The sequence below is a fragment of the Eublepharis macularius genome, chromosome 12 (genome assembly GCF_028583425.1).
Source record: "Eublepharis macularius isolate TG4126 chromosome 12, MPM_Emac_v1.0, whole genome shotgun sequence".
NCBI lineage: Eukaryota > Metazoa > Chordata > Lepidosauria > Squamata > Eublepharidae > Eublepharis > Eublepharis macularius.
This window is the reverse complement of record NC_072801.1, coordinates 31,309,041-31,329,340: the sequence shown is the minus strand read 5'-3', so window position 1 is coordinate 31,329,340 and position 20,300 is coordinate 31,309,041. Positions and strand designations below refer to the sequence as shown.

Sequence of the window (20,300 nt, the reverse complement as noted above, 5' to 3'; positions counted from 1 at the left end):
TACTCAATCAATTTAACTCTTCTGTACATTCAGTTTGGTGCATATAAATCTTGTCAAAGAAAGAAAATATTGTTAATTACTCAATCCTCATATTTAAACCTTATCATTAATTATTCTCTATCAGTTAACCTATACATATCTATATATATCTCAATCAATTAATCTAACTGCTTATGAATTCACATTTCTCTTCCTCCCCCGGTAAAGTCACCCCTCTCTTTTATACTTTTATTATACTTCAGTAGTTCTCAAACTGCCACAGTTTTCCTCCCACCTCCCATTTCTTCTCCAGATATTGTTTCAGCTTCTCCCAGTCTGTGTTAAACTGCCCTGAGTCCAGATCTCTCAGTTTTCTTGTCATCTTGTCCATTTCAGCCATATACAGCAATTTGTAGATCCAATCTTCAATAGTTGGCACTTCTTGTACTTTCCATTTTTGCGCATACAAAAGTCTAGCTGCTGCAGTCATATAAAAAATCAACGTCCTATGATGGGCTGGAATTCCCTCCATTCCCAAGTTTAGCAGCAGGAGTTCTGGGTTCTTATTTATTTGAAACTGTAAAATTTCACTCATTTCTCTTATTATTTCCCCCCAGAACTGCCTAGCTACCGCACACGACCACCACATATGATAGAGGGAGCCCTCATGTTTCTTACATTTCCAGCATTTATTAGAAGTATTCAAGTTCCCTAGCGCAATCTTCTTTGGTGTCATGTACCAACGATAGATCATTTTGAAAATGTTCTCTTTAATATTGATACATGTCGTTGTCTTCATTGTAGTTTTCCACAAGTATTCCCATGCCTCCATTGTTATTTCTTTATTGAAATTTATAGCCCATTTCACCATCTGTGTTTTAACTATCTCATCCTCAGTATACCATTTCAACAGTACTTGGTATACCTTGGATATTCTTTTCTTGTCTTCTTTAAGAAGGGTCTGCTCTAGTTCCGAGTTCTCTGTTCGTATGCCCCCTTTTGCAGAGTCCGAATTGTATAAATCTCTAATCTGTCTGTACTGGAACCAATCGTAGTTAGGTGATAGTTCCTCTTGCGTCTTTATTCTAAGTTTAGATACTTCAATTTTAGTTATTTCTTTGTATGTTAAACATTGTTGTTCATTATCAACAGCTCTCGGATCTATCACCTCGTATGGAACCACCCACAAGGGGGTTCCTTCTTGTAAGTAAATTCTGTACTTCTTCCAGATTGTATATAAACTTCTCCTTACAAAATAATGTAGGAACATCGAGTTGACCTTTACTTTGTCGTGCCATAGGTATGCGTGCCATCCAAAAAATTTTTTATATCCCTCTAGGGCTAATAGTTTCTTATTCTTTAATGTCATCCACTCTTTGGGGGAGAAGGTCTTTAGAGGACAGTTTGGAGTAGGTTCCAAGCAAATTCTATGGATTTTGCTTGCAAAATGCCATTCAAGCTCCCAGTTTTCCCTCTAGGGAATAATGGAGATTGGAGGTGGCTGGGGGCATCTTCTTTAGAGGCCCATAAAATGGATCCCTGAAGTCCAGTCTTCATGAAACTTGGGGGTCTTTAGATAACAGTTAGGAGTAAGCCCCCAGCAAATTTTGTAAAATTTGGTCCTAAAATGCCCCCCCCAATCCCCAGAAAGCCCTGAACCACATTTCCCATTGGAAACAATGGCTAAATCTTACTCAATTTGCTCTGTATTGCCAAGGTGAACTGGAGAATGAGTACCCCCACCCCCTGTCCGTTTCAGATTCATGTATCCGGCATGTTTCAGAACTTTTGCTCAGATGCTTAATTGTTTTGCCACGATCTTTCTTCCCACCTCCTCCTTATCCTGACTAAAGATGCTGCATGGAGAGGAAGAGAAAGAAGTTAAGGGAGAAGGAAGTTAAGGGAGCAGGAAGAAGTAGTAGGGAGGCGACAGAGTCAACTAGAAAATGGAGAATTTAAAAGCAAAACAGTTTGGGTGTAAGCCAGATCTAAGGGCAGAAAGAGGGGAGAGGGAAGCAGAAGCCACCCAAAATCAATTGTCTGCAATAGTGACTTGCTGATTATGACCATGAATACTTGCAACTACGACTACACCAGTTACCCGACACATGCATGGACCAAGGCTAAAGGACACACACATGTTCACCAGGGGTAAAATGGACATGAGCAGGTAGGAAGGGACACGATTCTAGACACTTGCATAGCCCTGTGTAATTTGTCTTGTCTAGTTCAGCTTTCATGCTATTAATGGCAGGTAGTTTTGTTGCTAGGTAACCTGGGCTTAAATAGTTGTGGTGTTCGATGGTTTTCTTCTGTTGCTGTTTTTCACCTTGTGAACTCCTTCAAGTTTGCATTGAGTGGAGAAAAGTGGGTTAAAAGTGTCAAGATAAGTAAATATAATTGTAAATAAAATCTGAGGATTATAAGGTTGGATTCTGTAGGAAGAGCTGAAAAGTCAAGGAGTCATTCCTGTCTAAATGATGTTTTTTTTCTCCCTGGAAAATATTTCTGTCACACTTTTATTTATTGGGTGCTGTGCAGTAAGTGTTGTAGGTTACTGAGATTTTTTTAAAAATTGTTTTGGGAGTGAGGTTGGTTTTACATTGGATATGCTTTCTTTTTTTGTTCTATTCTGTTTTGCTTTTTGCCTTCCAACCGCTTTTCTTTATTTTGGATGTTTTAGTGCATACTCCTTTTAAAACCCATGTTCTCTAGGTTTTTTACGAAAACCAGGTAGAGAAATATTTTAAGACACTATTTTCGGCAATCAAATTGCAGTGGGAGAATGTCTGGATTGCAGGTTACTAGAAAAGCATTTCTCTTAACTCTCAACCTGCTGGTGTCATCACAAAGGGATCCAATATATTCTGAGGTGGCAGAGGAATAGGGCTGCCAGGTCCCCTTACCCTCCCGATGCGGGGAGGGCAGGAGGGTAAGGGGGGGTCTTGGCACTTGCCTTTTCTTCTGTCTTTGTGCACACCCTTTGCATTGGCTCCTGGGGCAGTGTGATGATGTCACTTCCAGGATCACTTCATCGCACAGGCCCCAGGAGCCCTGTTTGGGGCCCAAATCAGTATGGTGGGAAGTATGGGAGCGCTCCTGTGGCCTGCATGATGACGTCCTGGGAGTGATGTCATGCTGCCCTGGGAGTTCACCCAAGAGGCCTGTACCTCTGTCTTTCCCCCCTACCTGCCAGGTGAGTGGTTGCGGGGGTGAAGGGTGAGAGCAGAGGATCTGCTGCCCCCACTGGGACATAGAAGTTCTATAGAGGAATAAAGCTGGTGATGAGGTGAAATCCTCATTGAGGTCTAGCAGCTTGAGCCCAGTGTTATAGATATAGTTAGAAATACAGGAGAAGAGTTGCTGGATTTAACCAAGAAAATAACAGAAGATGCCTCTGCACACAAAAATAGGGCTAGCCCAACCCCATAGCTAGACATACCACAAAGGGAATCTAGAAGCCTAGAATAGAACAACCTTAGAGAGGGGCACGAAACAGTAACACAGTTGTGTGACCTTGTGTCAATCAGAAGAACCATCTAACCTATATCAATATATATGGTGATGTCCAGATATGTTGCTACAGTGCATGTGCATTAATTTGTTTTTGAAGGAGATCATTCAAATATAACCAAAACAATATCTAACTTTTTACCATGAAGTTTTAAACTATTTACAAGTGACAGACATTTGGAGATACTTTAATACAGCCAAAAAACTTTATACCTTTTTCTCTAACCCTCAGATGATATGATCTTTATCAACCTAGGATTGCTACTTCTGTGGACCGACATACAAATAGAACCCCAAACATTATTTGATCATTCACGTGTATCCCATTTTGGAAAATTTTAGGATAATAGGAAAGTATGATCCAAATGGAAACTCAATACTGTGTTACTGAAACAAGATTTGTTAATTAAATTTTAAAAATCAATAATTCAGAAGAAATTTCTTCACAAACTGTTTAGAACACAAGCAAAGCTTTTTTCATAAGACGTTTATTTATATAAGCTGCTGCTTGAAAAAAATAAAAGCATAACAAATTTGAGGATGGATTAATTGCAGTGATTAAATATCTAGAAACTGAACATAAAACTACTTTAAAAGAATATAAAATTCAAATAAAATAATACAGGAAGCAATTAGAACTTTATATACAAATGAAACCAGTAAGGCAATATACGTTTGTAAGCAGTTATATTTTGAACAGAAAGAAAACAGAATAAAGAAAATTAATGACTTATTATTTAGTTAAAAAGCAAAAAGATAAAAGCCAGTCCATGTGTATTTTCTGATTTGAAACAAAATTGTCCTCATTGAAGAGGAGGTAACAGAAGAGTTGAAAGAAACAGTGTTAAGCTACGCCCATCAATTTAGCCATAGCTACACTATACGTTTAGCAGCCCTAATAGTAGAGACTAGCCCAGTCTCATCAGAACTTGGAAGCTAAGCAGGGTCAGTACTTGGGGTTGTTTTGAAGAGGAAGGCAATAGCAAACCACCTCTGCTCAGCCTTGAGAACATGAGTTGCCATGAGTTGGTTGTTGTGACTTATTGATACACTTTTATCTTTACACTATACATACCATGTGTCTAATAAAAAGGCCATTTTATTCTGTTTATAATCTTGCTTACCTTCCCTGTTTCTGGGATAATTTACTTTGTTTAGGTTTTTCTTTAAGTTCTGAAATGTATAATTTTGTATAATTATACAAAAATGTATAATTTTTGCAACGGTAATGAGAGTAGGCTTTTCACTTTAGAGTGAATTAAATTAAAAGAACTGTGGCAGTGAGAGAAAAATAAGGGAAAATGTCGCTGGCCTCTGTGCTGGTACATCATTTACAGGTACAATCCAGAAGCAACAATGGGTAGCTCTAGGAATCACCAGAAACTCTATAATAAAGCCATAATTTAGCTGCAGAAGTTTTCACCTGAGTTTCTCCCAGCTCTCCTTGGAGCCAAGCACTACCAGGCCAAGTTTGTAGATAAATGGGCAACTAGCCTAATTCTGACTGTGCTCAGAACACCATGGTCTACCTTCCTGTAGCTGATGATATTGTGGCAGAAGGCATTGTGGAACAGGGGAGTAGAGACAGGAATATGTTGGCCTATGTCTAATTTAAATTTCTGTGGAAGCTGAGAACCATGTTGTTTGGTTCATTCTGAGCTCTGTAGTGCCCAGAATGCCAAATAATGCCTGTTAGGTTGTCCCATTTGAGGGGATATGCAGACCAGCAGGAGCAAGGACCCTATATAGAAGAAGCCCAAGCAGGAGAACCATTCCACATAGATTGTTCTAACTAAAATATCTGGGTCCCTTATAGACAGTTTAAATTATTTCTTTACAAAAATGTGATCCCATATGAAAAACTTTGAGCATTATCCTATATCTTTCCCTTCTGCTCCTCACCATATCCCTTCTTTTCCCCATGAAAAACCCATCATGACTCCTATACAAACTTCACTTTATATGCTTATCTCAATATTCTGGCAGCAACCCTTTACAACCAGACACTTCTAGCCTTGATTTTGTGCAGAGGCTTCTGGGTGCCAGAAAAAAGAGAGTGAAAATAACTTGTAAAAGGTTATATTCTTTGCAAGGGGAGAACTAGTCTGGAATGCAAAGGTCGCCAGGTATTAATCAAATCATTAATCAAATGGAAGCTGAAAGTCATCAGGTTAGCGAGTGGACACCTTTCAGTAACAGGACGAAATCTTAATAACTTTGTAGATTTCTGTGTGATTTCCATTGTAAAATTTGATGGAAAAAATTATTTCTGGAATCAGTAAGTATATAATATACATATGTAATTAGTGTTAAAATTAGTTGTTGAAGTGGCTGTGCTTTTTAGGCACATTTAGTTACGCATTTTTCATGTTCTAAAATAAAGATATTTAATTATTTGTATCCTGTTTTTCTATGTCAATATAAGTATTAATGTGCATCATGATATTGTCTGCGTGATAATTTGATTGCTGAAGAATGCACGTAATTAATTGCATAATATTTAAATGTCCTCCTCATCAGTCCCCAGAGGTTTATTTGTATATTTGTGTCTGCTGTTGCAACAGGTTTGATTTGATTTAGACAACGTTTAAATCACTAGTCAGGAAAATAATAGTTATCTATGTTCTTTTTGGTTAGTATAACCTTAGTTCTTCACAACTCAGAGATAGATGTAGGTTTCATTTTAGAAAGGATACATTATACATTTTAAAACAGTGATTGATTTTGAATTTTTTTCAGATTACTTTTGCAGTTATATCAGAAAATGAACAATTGTATTTATATCTTTATATATATGTATATATATAAATACGATTGTATTTATATCTGTATATATATGCAGATATTTATGAAGTCATCAAGTAATGAAGGATTTCCCCTTCCACAGGGACATCATTCCTTTTTAGAGAATATTCTTGCTGTGCTGCATTAGCACCAGATAGGCATTTTAACTGTTTTATTTAACTAAATGCAACAATGCTATGTATTTGGGTTTTCTTCTTTGACAGCAAACATATATTTTTAGAAAAATATTTGTCTCTGAATTTAGTAAAAACAATCAAGTTTTGTTTTGTTAAAATCATTTTAAGTATAATAGTTAAATGATTTTTTTTAAAAAAATCATTTGTGTCAGCCAGGTCAGCATAAGAAATGTATATATTGGCTTCTGCAGCTAAATAAATCATATTGACTTTAATTTTCCTATTTGCTTAAGCAAGAGAGCTTGTTTTTCTTTTTCAAGTTCCAAATGATTTATCTGAACTGGACTGAATTATGGCTTGGGAGTGGGACCAGACTACCTCCATATCATCCTATTTGACCACTACAGCCATCTTCAGGGGCCCTGCTTTGGGTGCCCTTGCCATTTGACGCTAGACAAATGGCAACCTGAGAAAGGGCCTTCTTGGTCATGGCACCAAAACTATCTCCTCCCCAAGGAGATTTTTTGCCTTCAGCTTTCAGCTGGGTTATGGGTCCTGGCAGCAGCCGGGCTGAATCACCCCCTGCTGGTGCTCCTGTTAGCTGCTCCAAGGGCCCCTCCCCCATCTTTTCATCTTAGATAGATTGGCAGCATTGTCTGTAACCAAGCTATATACTAGGCATTTTTTTCCACAGCTTGTTACAGCTTTTCCAGCTACTTCTTTTAAATAGTCTGCTTTGCATGCACTTCCTGATTCATGAGTTTTTCCTGTAAGGAAGATATTCTCTTCTGTTGTCACACAAGCACATATAACAGGATCATTGTGGACATTTCTCTACTCATGAAGACTCGTGTTTACAATTTTATCCTCTAGACATCTTACATGTGGCTGAGTTTCTCTTTCATGGACTAGTTTAGCCAGCAGTATGCCTGCATGGACTGCATCCTGGGCTTGATGACTCGGTCATGTTAATGGAGTGTAGCTTCTCAATCATACAGAAAGCAGAGTTCGTTGCATAAATAAACAGGGCCATTTTTCATCAGTTGTCTCTTTTTGTAATCCTCTGGTTCTTACCACAAACTTTTCTATTGTTGCTTCTGGATGATGGTTTCCCCTCCCCTTTTCGGGCAGGTGATGTGACATCCATGATGTAATTGAAACAGCCATGCCCTTCACCTTGAGTCTCACTGGTGCCGATGTTACACTCGTTAAGGCCCCAGGCCCAAACATTTCTTTTCCCCTAGGCTTTTAATTAAGTGGCTGATCTTTCAGCACTGTTTTGATAGTTTACCTTTATCTTGAAAAATATAAAACTGGTTTTAAGCCACTCAGTAGTTTATGTTTTGTTTTGTAAGCCACTTAGGGCAGATTCTCTGGTGGGGCAGCATAGAAATTTTCTAAATAAATAATTAAGAAAAACGAAATGAAAAAGTTTAACAACAGGAAGTTCTGACATGGCCCTTTCATCATCTTCAAGTTCAATACGGCTTCCTCTTGAGAAGGAACACTTTTCATTATGGTGTTTCATTCAAGCAACCAGGCCTTTCATTTCTCTGTTGCGCTATTTGCATCTTGCATGCAAGTCTGTCTTACCTACAGATAGAGGAACTTCATTAAAATGCAAGGAAGGGACCAGTAGTCATTGGGACTACATCAAATTTATTGTATTCCCACTTGCTCAAGATCTTGTGCATCCAAATTCTGGGCACTATAGTATATATGGAAGAAAATGCCAGATGTTTCACAAGATCTTGCACAAGTGGAACTATGCTAATTCTGTTTATATTTCTACTTGTGCATCACTGGATCCAACACAATGAAAGCAAGTCAGAAAGGCCTCAAGACTTTTGGAAACAGTTCTGTTTTTGTTTCTATTGCTTGCCCCTTTGTTCACACATTTATCTCTATATTTCTGCTTATCCAGATCTATTCTTCTCTCAACAGTCTGTTTGTTGAACTTCTTGAAACTTTGCACTTTTGAGAGAGAGGTAAAGGATCGATCCTGTATACACAAATTTTCAGAGGCAGTATGATTGAGGCTTGTTATTTCATTCTTTTCCCTGTATACATCTATATATCTTATTTATTATAAAATATTTATACTTTCTCTGGAGCCTCAAATCAGAGCAAAACTAAGCATCTCTGATATTATCTTTTTACTTTATTTATAATCTGCCTTTCTTACTGAGACTCAAGGCAAATTGCTCAATGCAAATCAATGCAATCAATAGGATGTGACATCTAGTAAGCATTGTAATTGGACTAGTATTACAGAAAAAATATATTCAAGATTGAGCACTGAGAGAGACCTACTGGGTAGATGGAACAATTCACTTGAACAATTTATACAGAAGTCTCTGGAGTCCCATAAGCATGGATCACTAATCCTCAGGGTGGATAAAAATCAGTGATTAAAAAAAAATTGGATTTTTTCTATTTAAATCGGATTTTTTAAATTTCAATTGGATTTTTTTAATAAAATGTTTTTTGAGGAAAAATTTATCTAAAGATAGTTTTCTATTTAAAATACACTATAGTCCAAAGGTTATCATCATGAATAGGGGTGTGCAAGCCAAAAATTTTCGGCTATAGCCGAAAGTAGAAAGCCGAAAGAAGATTCTCTATCGTTAAAGCCGAAAGCCGAAACAAGAATCTCTTTCGGCTTTCGACTTTCGGGATTCTTTCGGCATTATTTCAGCATTCTTTCGGCTTTTTTCTATGGGAAAATGCCTCCGTCTTCCAGGACGCCTGGAGGAGGCATTTTCCCACCGAATAAGCCCAAAATTGGTGGGGACCTTCCTCTAACCCTTCTCTAACAACCACCCAAGTTTCAGACAGATTGAACTTTGGGGGGCCATGTTATGGCCCCCCAAAGCAGGTCCCCCATCCTCCCATAAGAAAGCGAAGGAGCAGCATATTGTTAGCATGCTGCTGCTCATCTTTCTTCATTATTTCCTATGGGGAAAAAATGAAGAGGCAGGCTTCCTTTGCCAGGGGTGGCATTTTGCATGCAAAATGCCCCCTTACCCTCAGAGGCCCTTCTCCCACCCCTCCTCCCACCCCCCACCAAGGCTCAGCCTGATCCCACTTGGGGGGGCCATTTCATGGCCTCCCCAAGTAGGTGCTCTAATCTCTACCACTGACAGCTGGGGGAGGCTTGTGTTGCCAGGGGTGGCATTTTGCATGCAAAATGCCCCCCAACCCTCTGGTGCCCTTCTCCCACCCCTCCTCCCACCCCCCACCAAGGCTCAGCCTGCTCCCACTTGGGGGGGCCATTTCATGGCCTCCCCAAGTAGGTGCTCTAATCTCTACCACTGACAGCTGGGGGAGGCTTGTGTTGCCAGGGGTGGCATTTTGCATGCAAAATGCCCCCCAACCCTCTGGGGCCCTTCTCCCACCCCTCCTCCCACCCCCCACCAAGGCTCAGCCTGCTCCCACTTGGGGGGGGCATTTCATGGCCTCCCCAAGTAGGTCCTCTTAGCCCCTAAAGTCCACCCCTTACAGCCCCACACAAACCCAATTCCCCCCCAGCTGCCACACACAGACCCAAATCCCCACATTAGCCCCTCACAGACCCAAATCCACCCCCACCTGCCCCACACCCATAACCCCAGGAACAGGCTGGCAAAGGCCAGCCCTCTCCCTTTGTTCCCTATGCTGGGAACTTCTAAACTCTCTTTCCCTGGGCAATTCTGCACAGCCCAGGGGTGCCACAATGGTGGGCACACTTCTGAGTGCCAGCTGGTCCCTGTGAAAGAGCACCTGAACCACAGACACCCTCCCTCAAATTCCCCCGCCACCTACAGAGATGGCTGGCCAGCCAGCCCCATTGTTCCCTATGATGGGAACCAACTGCACAACAAAGAATAAAACAAGAACAACACAAAATAAAGTTTTAAATTTTTTTTCTCCCTTCCAAAGTACAAGTAGGCAAAGCATTATGACACATTACACCAGCAGTTCCCCACACAGAAAAATAACACAACTCACTTAACATCAGAGAATCACAAAGCACGATTCCTGTCAAAAACACTTTATTTCTTGAACAGCTTTAGGTTACACAGCAGGGGGGATCACCAAAGGGCATGGCAGCACTATCTTACACAAAAATAACACAACTCACTTAACATCAGAGAATCACAAAAGCACAATTCCTGTCAAAAACACTTTATTTCTTGAACAGCTTTAGGCTACACAGCAGGGGGGGAACACCAAAGGGCATGGAAGCAGTATCTTACACAAAAATAACACAACTCACTTCACATCAGAGAATCACACAAACACAATTGCTGTCAAAAACGGTGAAGTGGGTTGTATTATTTTTTGTAGTACATTGCTATCATGCCCTGTTGTGCCCTCCTACTGTGTAACCTAAAGCTGTTCAAGAAATAAAGTGTTTTTGCCAGGAATTGTGTTTTTGTGATTCTCTGATGTTAAGTGAGTTGTGTTATTTTTGTGTAAGATAGTGCTGCCATGCCCTTTGGTGTTCCCCCCTGCTGTGTAACCTAAAGCTGTTCAAGAAATAAAGTGTTTTTGACAGGAATTGTGCTTTGTGATTCTCTGATGTTAAGTGAGTTGTGTTATGTTTGTGTAAGATAGTGCTGCCATGCCCTTTGGTGTTCCCCCCTGCTGTGTAACCTAAAGCTGTTCAAGAAATAAAGTGTTTTTGACAGGAATCGTTCTTTGTGATTCTCTGATGTTAAGTGAGTTGTGTTATTTTTCTGTGTGGGAGACTGCTGGTGTAATGTGTCATAATGCTTTGCCTACTTGTACTTTGGAAGGGAGAAAAAAAAATTTAAAACTTTATTTTGTGTTGTTCTTGTTTTATTCTTTGTTGTGCAGTTGGTTCCCATCATAGGGAACAATGGGGCTGGCTGGCCAGCCATCTCTGTAGGTGGCGGGGGAATTTGAGGGAGGGTGTCTGTGGTTCAGGTGCTCTTTCACAGGGACCAGCTGGCACTCAGAAGTGTGCCCACCATTGTGGCACCCCTGGGCTGTGCAGAATTGCCCAGGGAAAGAGAGTTTAGAAGTTCCCAGCATAGGGAACAAAGGGAGAGGGCTGGCCTTTGCCAGCCTGTTCCTGGGGTTATGGGTGTGGGGCAGGTGGGGGTGGATTTGGGTCTGTGAGGGGCTAATGTGGGGATTTGGGTCTGTGTGTGGCAGCTGGGGGGGAATTGGGTTTGTGTGGGGCTGTAAGGGGTGGACTTTAGGGGCTGAGAGGACCTACTTGGGGAGGCCATGAAATGCCCCCCCCCAGTGGGAGCAGTCTGAGCCTTGGTGGGGGGTGGGAGGAAGGGTGGGAGAAGGGCCCCAGAGGGTTGGGGGGCATTTTGCATGCAAAATGCCACCCCTGGCAACACAAGCCTCCCCCAGCTGTCAGTGGTAGAGATTAGAGCACCTACTTGGGGAGGCCATGAAATGCCCCCCCCCAAGTGGGAGCAGGCTGAGCCTTGGTGGGGGGTGGGAGGAGGGGTGGGAGAAGGGCCTCTGAGGGTAAGGGGGCATTTTGCATGCAAAATGCCACCCCTGGCAAAGGAAGCCTGCCTCTTCATTTTTTCCCCATAGGAAATAATGAAGAAAGATGAGCAGCAGCATGCTAACAATATGCTGCTCCTTCGCTTTCTTATGGGAGGATGGGGGGACCTGCTTTGGGGGGCCATAACATGGCCCCCCAAAGTCCAATCTGTCTGAAACTTGGGTGGTTGTTAGAGAAGGGTTAGAGGAAGGTCCCCACCAATTTTGGGCTTATTCGGTGGGAAAATGCCTCCCCCAGACGTCCGGGAAGACGGAGGCATTTTCCCATTGAAAAGCCGAAAGAAAGCCGAAAGAATCCCGAAACGTTTCGGCTTTTTTCTTTCGGCTACCCGAAACGTTTCGGCATTCCCCGAAACGTTTCGGCATTCCCCGAAAGAAGCCGAAACACTTTTGTTTCGGCATTCTTTCGGCATTCTGAATGCCGAAACGCACATCCCTAATCATGAAATAAGAACTAATTTTTAATTATATAGCATGAGGCTGTATATTCATGCAATGTTTAAATTTTTTGGTAAACAAATTCACACAATGTCATGCTCTTCCAGAGGTTTCTGTAAGATTGGGCAGTTTTTGTATCTAGAAGATATTTTCACAGATGCTTGGTTTTATAGTTCTCAAAACTGTGAATTTGTGTCTGCAGAGATCTTGTCTCTTCTTCATAGCAAAAAGATTATAAAATAAACATACACAGTTGAGAAAAAGACCTTAATCCCATTGTTCCTTTGCAAATCTTTGTATACAGAACCAACCCATTACCTCTTAAGTGCTAAGTTTCAAAAAATTCAATGAATAGAAGATCGTTGTGAGTAGACTAGATCTGTACAAGAAGCTAAGTGTGAGGAGTCTTTCTGTAGAAAAAATGAGTCTTTATGTAAAAAAACCATGATTTAAATCTAATCTTACTGACTTGACTAGTGATTTAAATCGCGATTTAAATTAAATCCACCCTGCTAATCCTTGAACTGTTGGAACTTGATTGCAGAACTTTTCTTAAACATTCTAAATATATTGTCTCATGCATCCTATAGAATTAGAATGTATAATCCCTATTTCATGATGAGCTATCTTTAAGATATAATATATCTTAATTTTTAAAAAGCACTCATAAAGAAAATCCAGTATAAAATTTTAAAATCCAATTTTTAATTGCTTAAAACTTCATTTTTATCTACTCTCTATTGTGGCAGCTTTTTCTAAGTAACATTTATTTGTGTGGGTTTCTTGTAACAGAGATTCATAGAATAATCCAGCTGTTTTTCAATTCTGGAGTTATTTCATACATTTAACTTAAAGAGCTAGTTTGGTGTAGCGGTTAAAGGCGGCAGGACTCTAATCTAGAGGTTCGGGTTTGATTCTTCACTCCTTTGCGTGAAGTCACTGGGTGACCTTGGGTCGGTCACAGCTTCTCGAAGCTCTCCCAGCCCCACCCACCTCACAGACTAATTGTTGTGAGGATAATAATAACACACTTTGTAAACCACTCTGAGTGGGTGTTAAGTTGTCTTGAAGGGCACTAATATTATTCTGTTCTATTCTATTTTATTCTATTATAAATATACTTTGACAAAAGTTCTACAAACACCTAATCTGATCAGTCTTGCAGCAATGTAACGTAGCATTGTGTATTTGTTCATATATTTAAGGGGCATCAAGAGAAACTAAAAGCATATCCCATTTTTTCTCTCTCTCTATTTTTTAAAGAACCACACATACTGAATTGGGGGATTAAGAAAAAGAGGCTTTGTTTTTAGGCTTCCTTCTCTCCATTGTAACCAAGATAAAATCAGAAGGCGTGTTTCCTCTGCTGTCCCTTAAGAGACAGTAGTGCTATGAAAGAAAAGCCATTTTACCCTGATTTTTCTGCTGTCCTGATACACTTCTGCTGTTTTGGCTATTCTACAGATGGAGGGGGCGAGGAACCAAAAGACCGAAGGCCGGCAAGTGTAGATTACCGGCAGAGCCATTCTGGGCAAGGTAGGTAAACAAAGACTGCATGTGTCATGCAGAGTCAATTTGTCATCTTCTGTTTTATGATATTACAGATGTGGGGCAAAAACTCTAGAATGGGCTGTAGTGAATCAGATAGTCTTGTAGTAGGAACCCAAATCTTATGACCATGAAAAAAACATTCATTACATGTGAAATATGGTTGAGACAGTAATATTCTGTTTCCTTGAATTAATAGGCCTCTTCTTGTAATAGACTTTATTATCCTTGGCATACAAGAACAACAAAGCCATGGGGCTGCAGGAGAATAGGGTTTGATAAATTTGCAACACTTTTCTCTGAGGATAGAGTCCATCAGAATGCAGATTATGTGAGCTACATTATAGAACTCAATAAAGGGTATTATGACAAAGGAATGATTTCTCAGCTGCAGTAAAGGAATTCTGTGCTGGTATATCATCTCCACCCCCACCTCCAGAAGCTGAATGCAAATATCTGAGATGATTAAGCCTTATTCCAGCTGCCTTGCAGTGTCCGTTCTGTGACTTGCCATGTCGTCTCTAGGAACACACTTTCTGTCTTTCAGAAGTAAAGGCAGCCAGAATTATCTTCTTGAGGAAATCTGTGGACAGCATAATTAGCATTTGTAACAATTTCCCCCGGATCCTTCACTTTAAAAAGCCTTTTTAAACTGTCTGTCCAAGACATTTGGTCATGCCATTCTTACTTAACTTACTCCTTTCTGTTTGTTCTGCTTTGCGATCAGCCAAGAATTATGTTGTGCTTCTCCATCTTTTAGCTTCTTCTTCAACCGTTAATAGAAGAGAACTGTACTTTTGTAGGTTTTGAAACAGCCTCAGATTGTTGTTGTTGTTTATTTATAGCCCACCTTTCTCACTGAGATCCAAGGTGAACTGCATACTGCGAATACAATATAATCAATAGCTGGGACATTCATGGGCGAAAATACACTATGATCAACAGTTAAGGCATTCAATGAAAACAGATACAATAGGGTATGGTAGCTGCAAATTTTAAAACTAGCATAAAGCCAAACACATAGATGAAAGCTTTCTAAAGTAAACTGTAAGTAATTAACATGACATCTTCAGCAGCATCAAACAATCCAGTTGGAGTGTATCTACACCAGCAGGCAGTGTAGATACCTCCTGTCCCTTACCAAGGTATCTTTTTGAGCTCTTTCTTATGACACACTGCCATAATCTTAGAAGAAAGCCCTCCTCAATCATTCAGTTTTGCATAGTTTGTGGAAAGTTTCCTGACCTTCTCAGGCAGGCCATTCCTCAGTGTGGGGACTACCACAGAGAAAGCATGTGTATGGGTAGTTGCTGATTTGGCCAAACTGCATGGTGGTGTCTCCAGAAGGCCTTGTTCAAATAAGTGAAACTGCTGTGGTAGAACATAGGGAGAGAGGCAGTGTCACAGATATGAGAGGCCTAGGCCATGAAGGACTTTGAACATAATAGTCATGACCTTGAATTCAGTTCAATAGCTGATGGGTAGCCAGTGGAATGTGTGCAGAATGGGAGTGATATACATGCTCCATCTAGCTCCTGAAAGTAAATGAGCTGCAGTGTTTTGCATCATCTGGAGTCTTCGAATTGACTTTAAGGGGAGACCTGTGTAGAGTCTAGTCTCAGTGTTACTGTGGCATAAATCCAGGTGACCAGATCAGCCATGTTGAGGTAGTTCCAGGCTAATCTAAACTGGGAGAAGGCCTTTTTTGGCTGCTGCATTTACTTGCTTCTCTAGCAGCAGTGCTGGATCCTATCTAGCCCTAACACTTTTTACTGGGACAGCCAGGGCCAACTTGGCCCCATCAGAGTTCAGAGGCACAACCAGCATCACTTCCACCTGGTCTGCATTCAATTTCAATGTGTTTGGTTTCAGCCATTTGACAACAACTGTCAAGCAGTGACTCAATACCTCTGCAGCATCACTAGGGGACTTGGATAGTGAGAGATAGAACTGTGTATCATCTGCATATTGATGGCATCCAATTCCATAGCTGTGAATGATTTCTCCTAAAGGCTTTATATAGAGGTTGAATAACCTGAGGGGATAAGATTGAGTCTTGTGGAACCCCACAAGATAACGCTCACACTGAGCAGAGCTGGTTTCCAATAGCAACCCTGTGAGACACTCCCATAAGGAACAATTCAAACCATTCCAAGGTTCATCCCTTGATACCTACTTCTGCCTCCAAATGCCTCAGCAGGATGGCATGGTCTACTTTATCAAAGGTTGCTGATAGACCCAGAAAGAGCAACAAGGAAGCATGGCCTTGGTCTGTATTCAGGCAGAGGTCATCAACTAGAGCTGTCTCCTTCCCCTATAACCAGGCTAAAAAGAGTCCAGAGTGCAAGAGTTGTCCAAGAAGGCCTGGAGTTGGTCAGCTACTGCTGTCTCACCCATTTTGCCCAGAAAGGGCAGATTAGAGACCAGGTGATAATTGGCTGAATCATTTTTGTCTAAAGATTTTTTTTACGTAGTGGACAGATGACCATCTTTTTGAGAGGCTTAGGGAAGGTGTCTTGAGTTAGTGGCTGATTTATGATAGACAAGAACTCCTTTATGTGGTCTTTACAAGATGTTACTGGTCAGGTTGGGCAGGAGTCCAGTGTACAATTAGTGGCCTTCACAGATGCTAGAATTCTGTCAATATCTGTGGCTTGAACTGGGTCAAAATGGTTCAGAAGTGGACCAGATGGTGTGTTAAGCATTATTTCTGCTTGGCCTATATTACAGCTGGTATCCAGATCGGAGCATATTTGAGATATTTTATCAGCAAAAAAACCTTTGCAAAGGTGTCATAACTAATTGTCTGAGCCAGGAAGTGTTCAGATTTAGGAGTCAATAGGTGACTAGATATCTTAAACAAGATGAGATGGACAAGAACCAGATGATGCAATGGTTGCAGAAAAATGATGTTTCTTTGCTGCTATCATGTCTACTTCATAAGTCTTCCAATGGGCTCTGTAGCATGCTTTATTGGATTCAGCACAAGAATTTTCCAGCCCTTTTTACATCACCCAGCTCTGTGGTGAACCATGGGGCTGGTTTCCACTGTGAGGGTGAGAGAGATCAGCAAGGAGCTGTCTTGTCAATAGCTTCAAAGAGCTTCATGTTCCTTTCCTCTATTGCTGCTTAATTCTAAAATCACTCAAAGCATTTTGGAATCCAGAAGCATTCATGAGTCTTCACAGGCAGACCATTTTAGCTGGGCCTTTTGTGGGATGGTCAATCTAAATCCAAGGTGTGGCCTTTTTATGCACGGGCCCTGACACTATTTGAGGGAGGCCTAAGGCTGCCAAGGAAGCTATGAAGTCCTGGGCCAGCCCCAACAGGGAGCATTTGGCGTGGATGTTGAAGTCACCCAGAAATCAGTCTAGTGTCTCCAGCACCAAGCTCAAGAGCATCTCTGCCAGCTCAGAGAGGGTGCTTACTGGAGAACTAGGTAGCTGATTGACTAGCAGAATAGCCAATCTACTCTTTGTTTCCAATATAAGGAGCATACAGTCAGTGTCTACTATATAGTTTGTGCGGGACACCTGCAGAAGCTGAAAGCCTCATGGAGTACAATAGAGATCCCATCTCCCCTGTCGCCTGATCCTACCGGCACAGGTGTGTGTTTGTCTGATTATCTTTCCCTGTCACAACTCCCACAGTGCCAACACTGACTTTGTTACTAAAGCAGAAACTTCTTGCTCCACTGCAAGATCTAGTACCAGCATATTCTCCAAAGACTAATCAAAACCAAGACCTGTATCTCAGCATTACAAGTCCATGTCAACTTCCAAACAATGAGGCAAAGAAGTTCCCACATGTGTGGAATGAATGAGAGCAAAAGAATACTAACAACAAAACTTGGAAAGGATAAAATGTAACAAGCTCTTGTTGAAATATAACCATACCAATTTTACATCTGTATTGACTAAAAGGCTATGAAGTGGAATAGCTAAGTAAATTGCTACTGATCAAGCAGTGTAAATCCCCAAAATGATAAATCTAAATATATGCAATCAATATATGCCATGTGCTTTACATTGTAGAATATATTTTAAAAAGAAAAATCATTGGCCATATATGGAGAGTTTTTATACAGCATACTTGTACTTCAGTTTATTGTGCTGTTACGAACTATAGATCTTGCCAAGTAAGAAAACCATTATTTCTCTGACTGTAACCTGATTACAGCATGTCTTGCCACTTTAAGCCATCTCTCATTAAAGGGTGAGGTAGCAACGAACCTCTCAAGCAATCTTGGTTCTACCTGGATGTATTTTATGCTTGTTGTACTTTAAGTGCTTTATTTAAGAGCTTTCCTGAACAGCAGCAGCACATGAAGGCCTCTGTGTCAAGTGTGGGAGATGAAAGAAGGGAATCTTGAACTCTTTTGTTTCTTCTTTCCTCTCTCTATTTATATAGAATTTGCTATTATCTAATGAGAAATTTAGTAGACGGAATTGTATATATCAGGTGATGTATATAATAAAGTACTATAGCTATTAGTAGCGCTTGTAACATTTTGAGTTATTGAGTCCTACGACAGTGTTGCTTGGATGAATATGAGGACATAACTGGCACCAGGGTTTGCTGCAGCAACTATTCCCTGGCCTTGTGTTTCCCCTGGGTAGACCATTGTTGCTGGTAAGTAGTTGCTTCAGGTTGGAGGAGCTGTCCATAAGCAAGTACCGTTCTATCCCCGAAAGCTTGTGAAAGGAAAAAAATAATCTTCCAAAACAGATTGTGAATCTGTATTTTTGTGCTGGAGCTATGTATGAAAACTAGTAGTGGTTTCCTGTTATCCCTGCTTATCCCTATAGAAAATAACTCCTGGATAATCATCTAGCTCTCCTGGTTAATCTTCAGGAGAGAATGCTTGGTGTAAATCCTTCTAGTATTTGCCCTTATTTGAAGGAGTAGAACAAATGTCGTCGTATCTCAAGGCTTGGCTGTAGATAATGGATCATGTGGTATGTGTGGTGTGTTTTGGGTGGTAGCTAAAAGTATGTAAGTAAGTGTTGTTTTCTGGTATAAGGTGGTTTTTATATATCTGTCATGTTGTTTTTACAGTGAAATCCAGAAAGCGAACCTGTTGTATAGTCTGGTATAAGCCAGACTGATGGTGGGATGAACGTTGTTGAAGTCCAGGTAGAATTTCTTAAGGATTCTTCCCATGAGTCCATTTGATAAAAACATCAATAAAAACAGAGGATCATCTTTTATTGATGGGCGTAGAAGTAGTGTTGGCCTAAAGCTGCCATAAATATGTTAGCGGACTGTATTGTATGATTTGCAGTTGACTTGAACATACAGAGACTCTTAATCTGAAATAGTTGTTACTTTGTAGTTGTCTGCAACTATTATTACAGCTATGCAAGCATGACCACATAGAAAGCATTTGGGAGGCTGAATGTGAGGCAGGGGTCTCTTTATGCCCTCATTGGCCTAGATTGGGAGCATTATGGCTCATGGGATGCTTGCTTGCTGCATCCTTCTCAACATATGTGAGACAAGGGGGAACATCTTTCTGGTTGATAAACCTGGTGTTGTCTGGGATTCCTCTTGTCAGTGGGCCCTAAGCACTATCTAAAGTCCCTGTGGAGACTTATCACTTATTATGCCAACTTCAGCTGGTGCCACAAATCAGGCAAAGACGATTAACAGGGTCATTGCATGGCTCCTCTGAGATACCTTGCCCCATGCCAACTTTAGACCATAAACTGTCTATTCCCATAGTAGGGATAAACAAACACTACACTCCCCCTTTTCCTTTTTGCCCTTGTGGATATCTCACAGGTGTAGCTTGGCCTTGGTCTTGATGCTAATTTTTCTTCACTGTCCTTAACAGCATGCCTGTCCTCATTTCAGAATGTGGAGCTAGTGTGAGAGTGATTGGGCCAAATAAGGATCTGACCTTTTACTGTGGCATCTCTATGTGTGTGGCAACCTCCAATCCCCATGAAAACCTACTGGGTGGGTGAAAGAGGCATTTTAACAGGGATAACACTATTGTAGTTAATGTAGTCTTGGTATAGACTTAGTTACATTGGTTGGGTCTCTCTCTCTTTCTCTCTCTCTCTCTCTCTGCGTGTGCGTGTGAAATTTTTTTTACCACCTAGCAGCATAGCGCACTTACATCTTTGGTCTGCTTCCCATATCGCACTTACCCAAACCTTATGGGTAGGTGACACTTGAATGTACCATAAATAGAGTTCCACTTTCAGATCATTTTTTTAAACCAGGAGTGACTGCATGTTCTGGCTACAATCTCTTAATGGAATTCTGTTAGATCTTAATATGCCCATTAACCATAGAATTTCATTTGTTACCACCATTGTTTGATTCAATTCTCTGCACACACTGTCTGATATAGCAGTG

General features: G+C 40.8%; 1 protein-coding gene across 1 annotated transcript in view; it reads left to right on the top strand.

Annotated features, from left to right (window-relative positions):
* The window catches only part of TANC2 (tetratricopeptide repeat, ankyrin repeat and coiled-coil containing 2), a 246,001-nt gene that overhangs the window by 93,797 nt on the left and 131,904 nt on the right, over nt 1–20,300 (top strand). Inside the window, exon 3 of the mRNA XM_054995523.1 lies at nt 13,851–13,922. Coding sequence (XP_054851498.1) covers nt 13,851–13,922 — 72 coding nt within the window. The remainder of the gene's footprint in view (nt 1–13,850; nt 13,923–20,300) is intronic.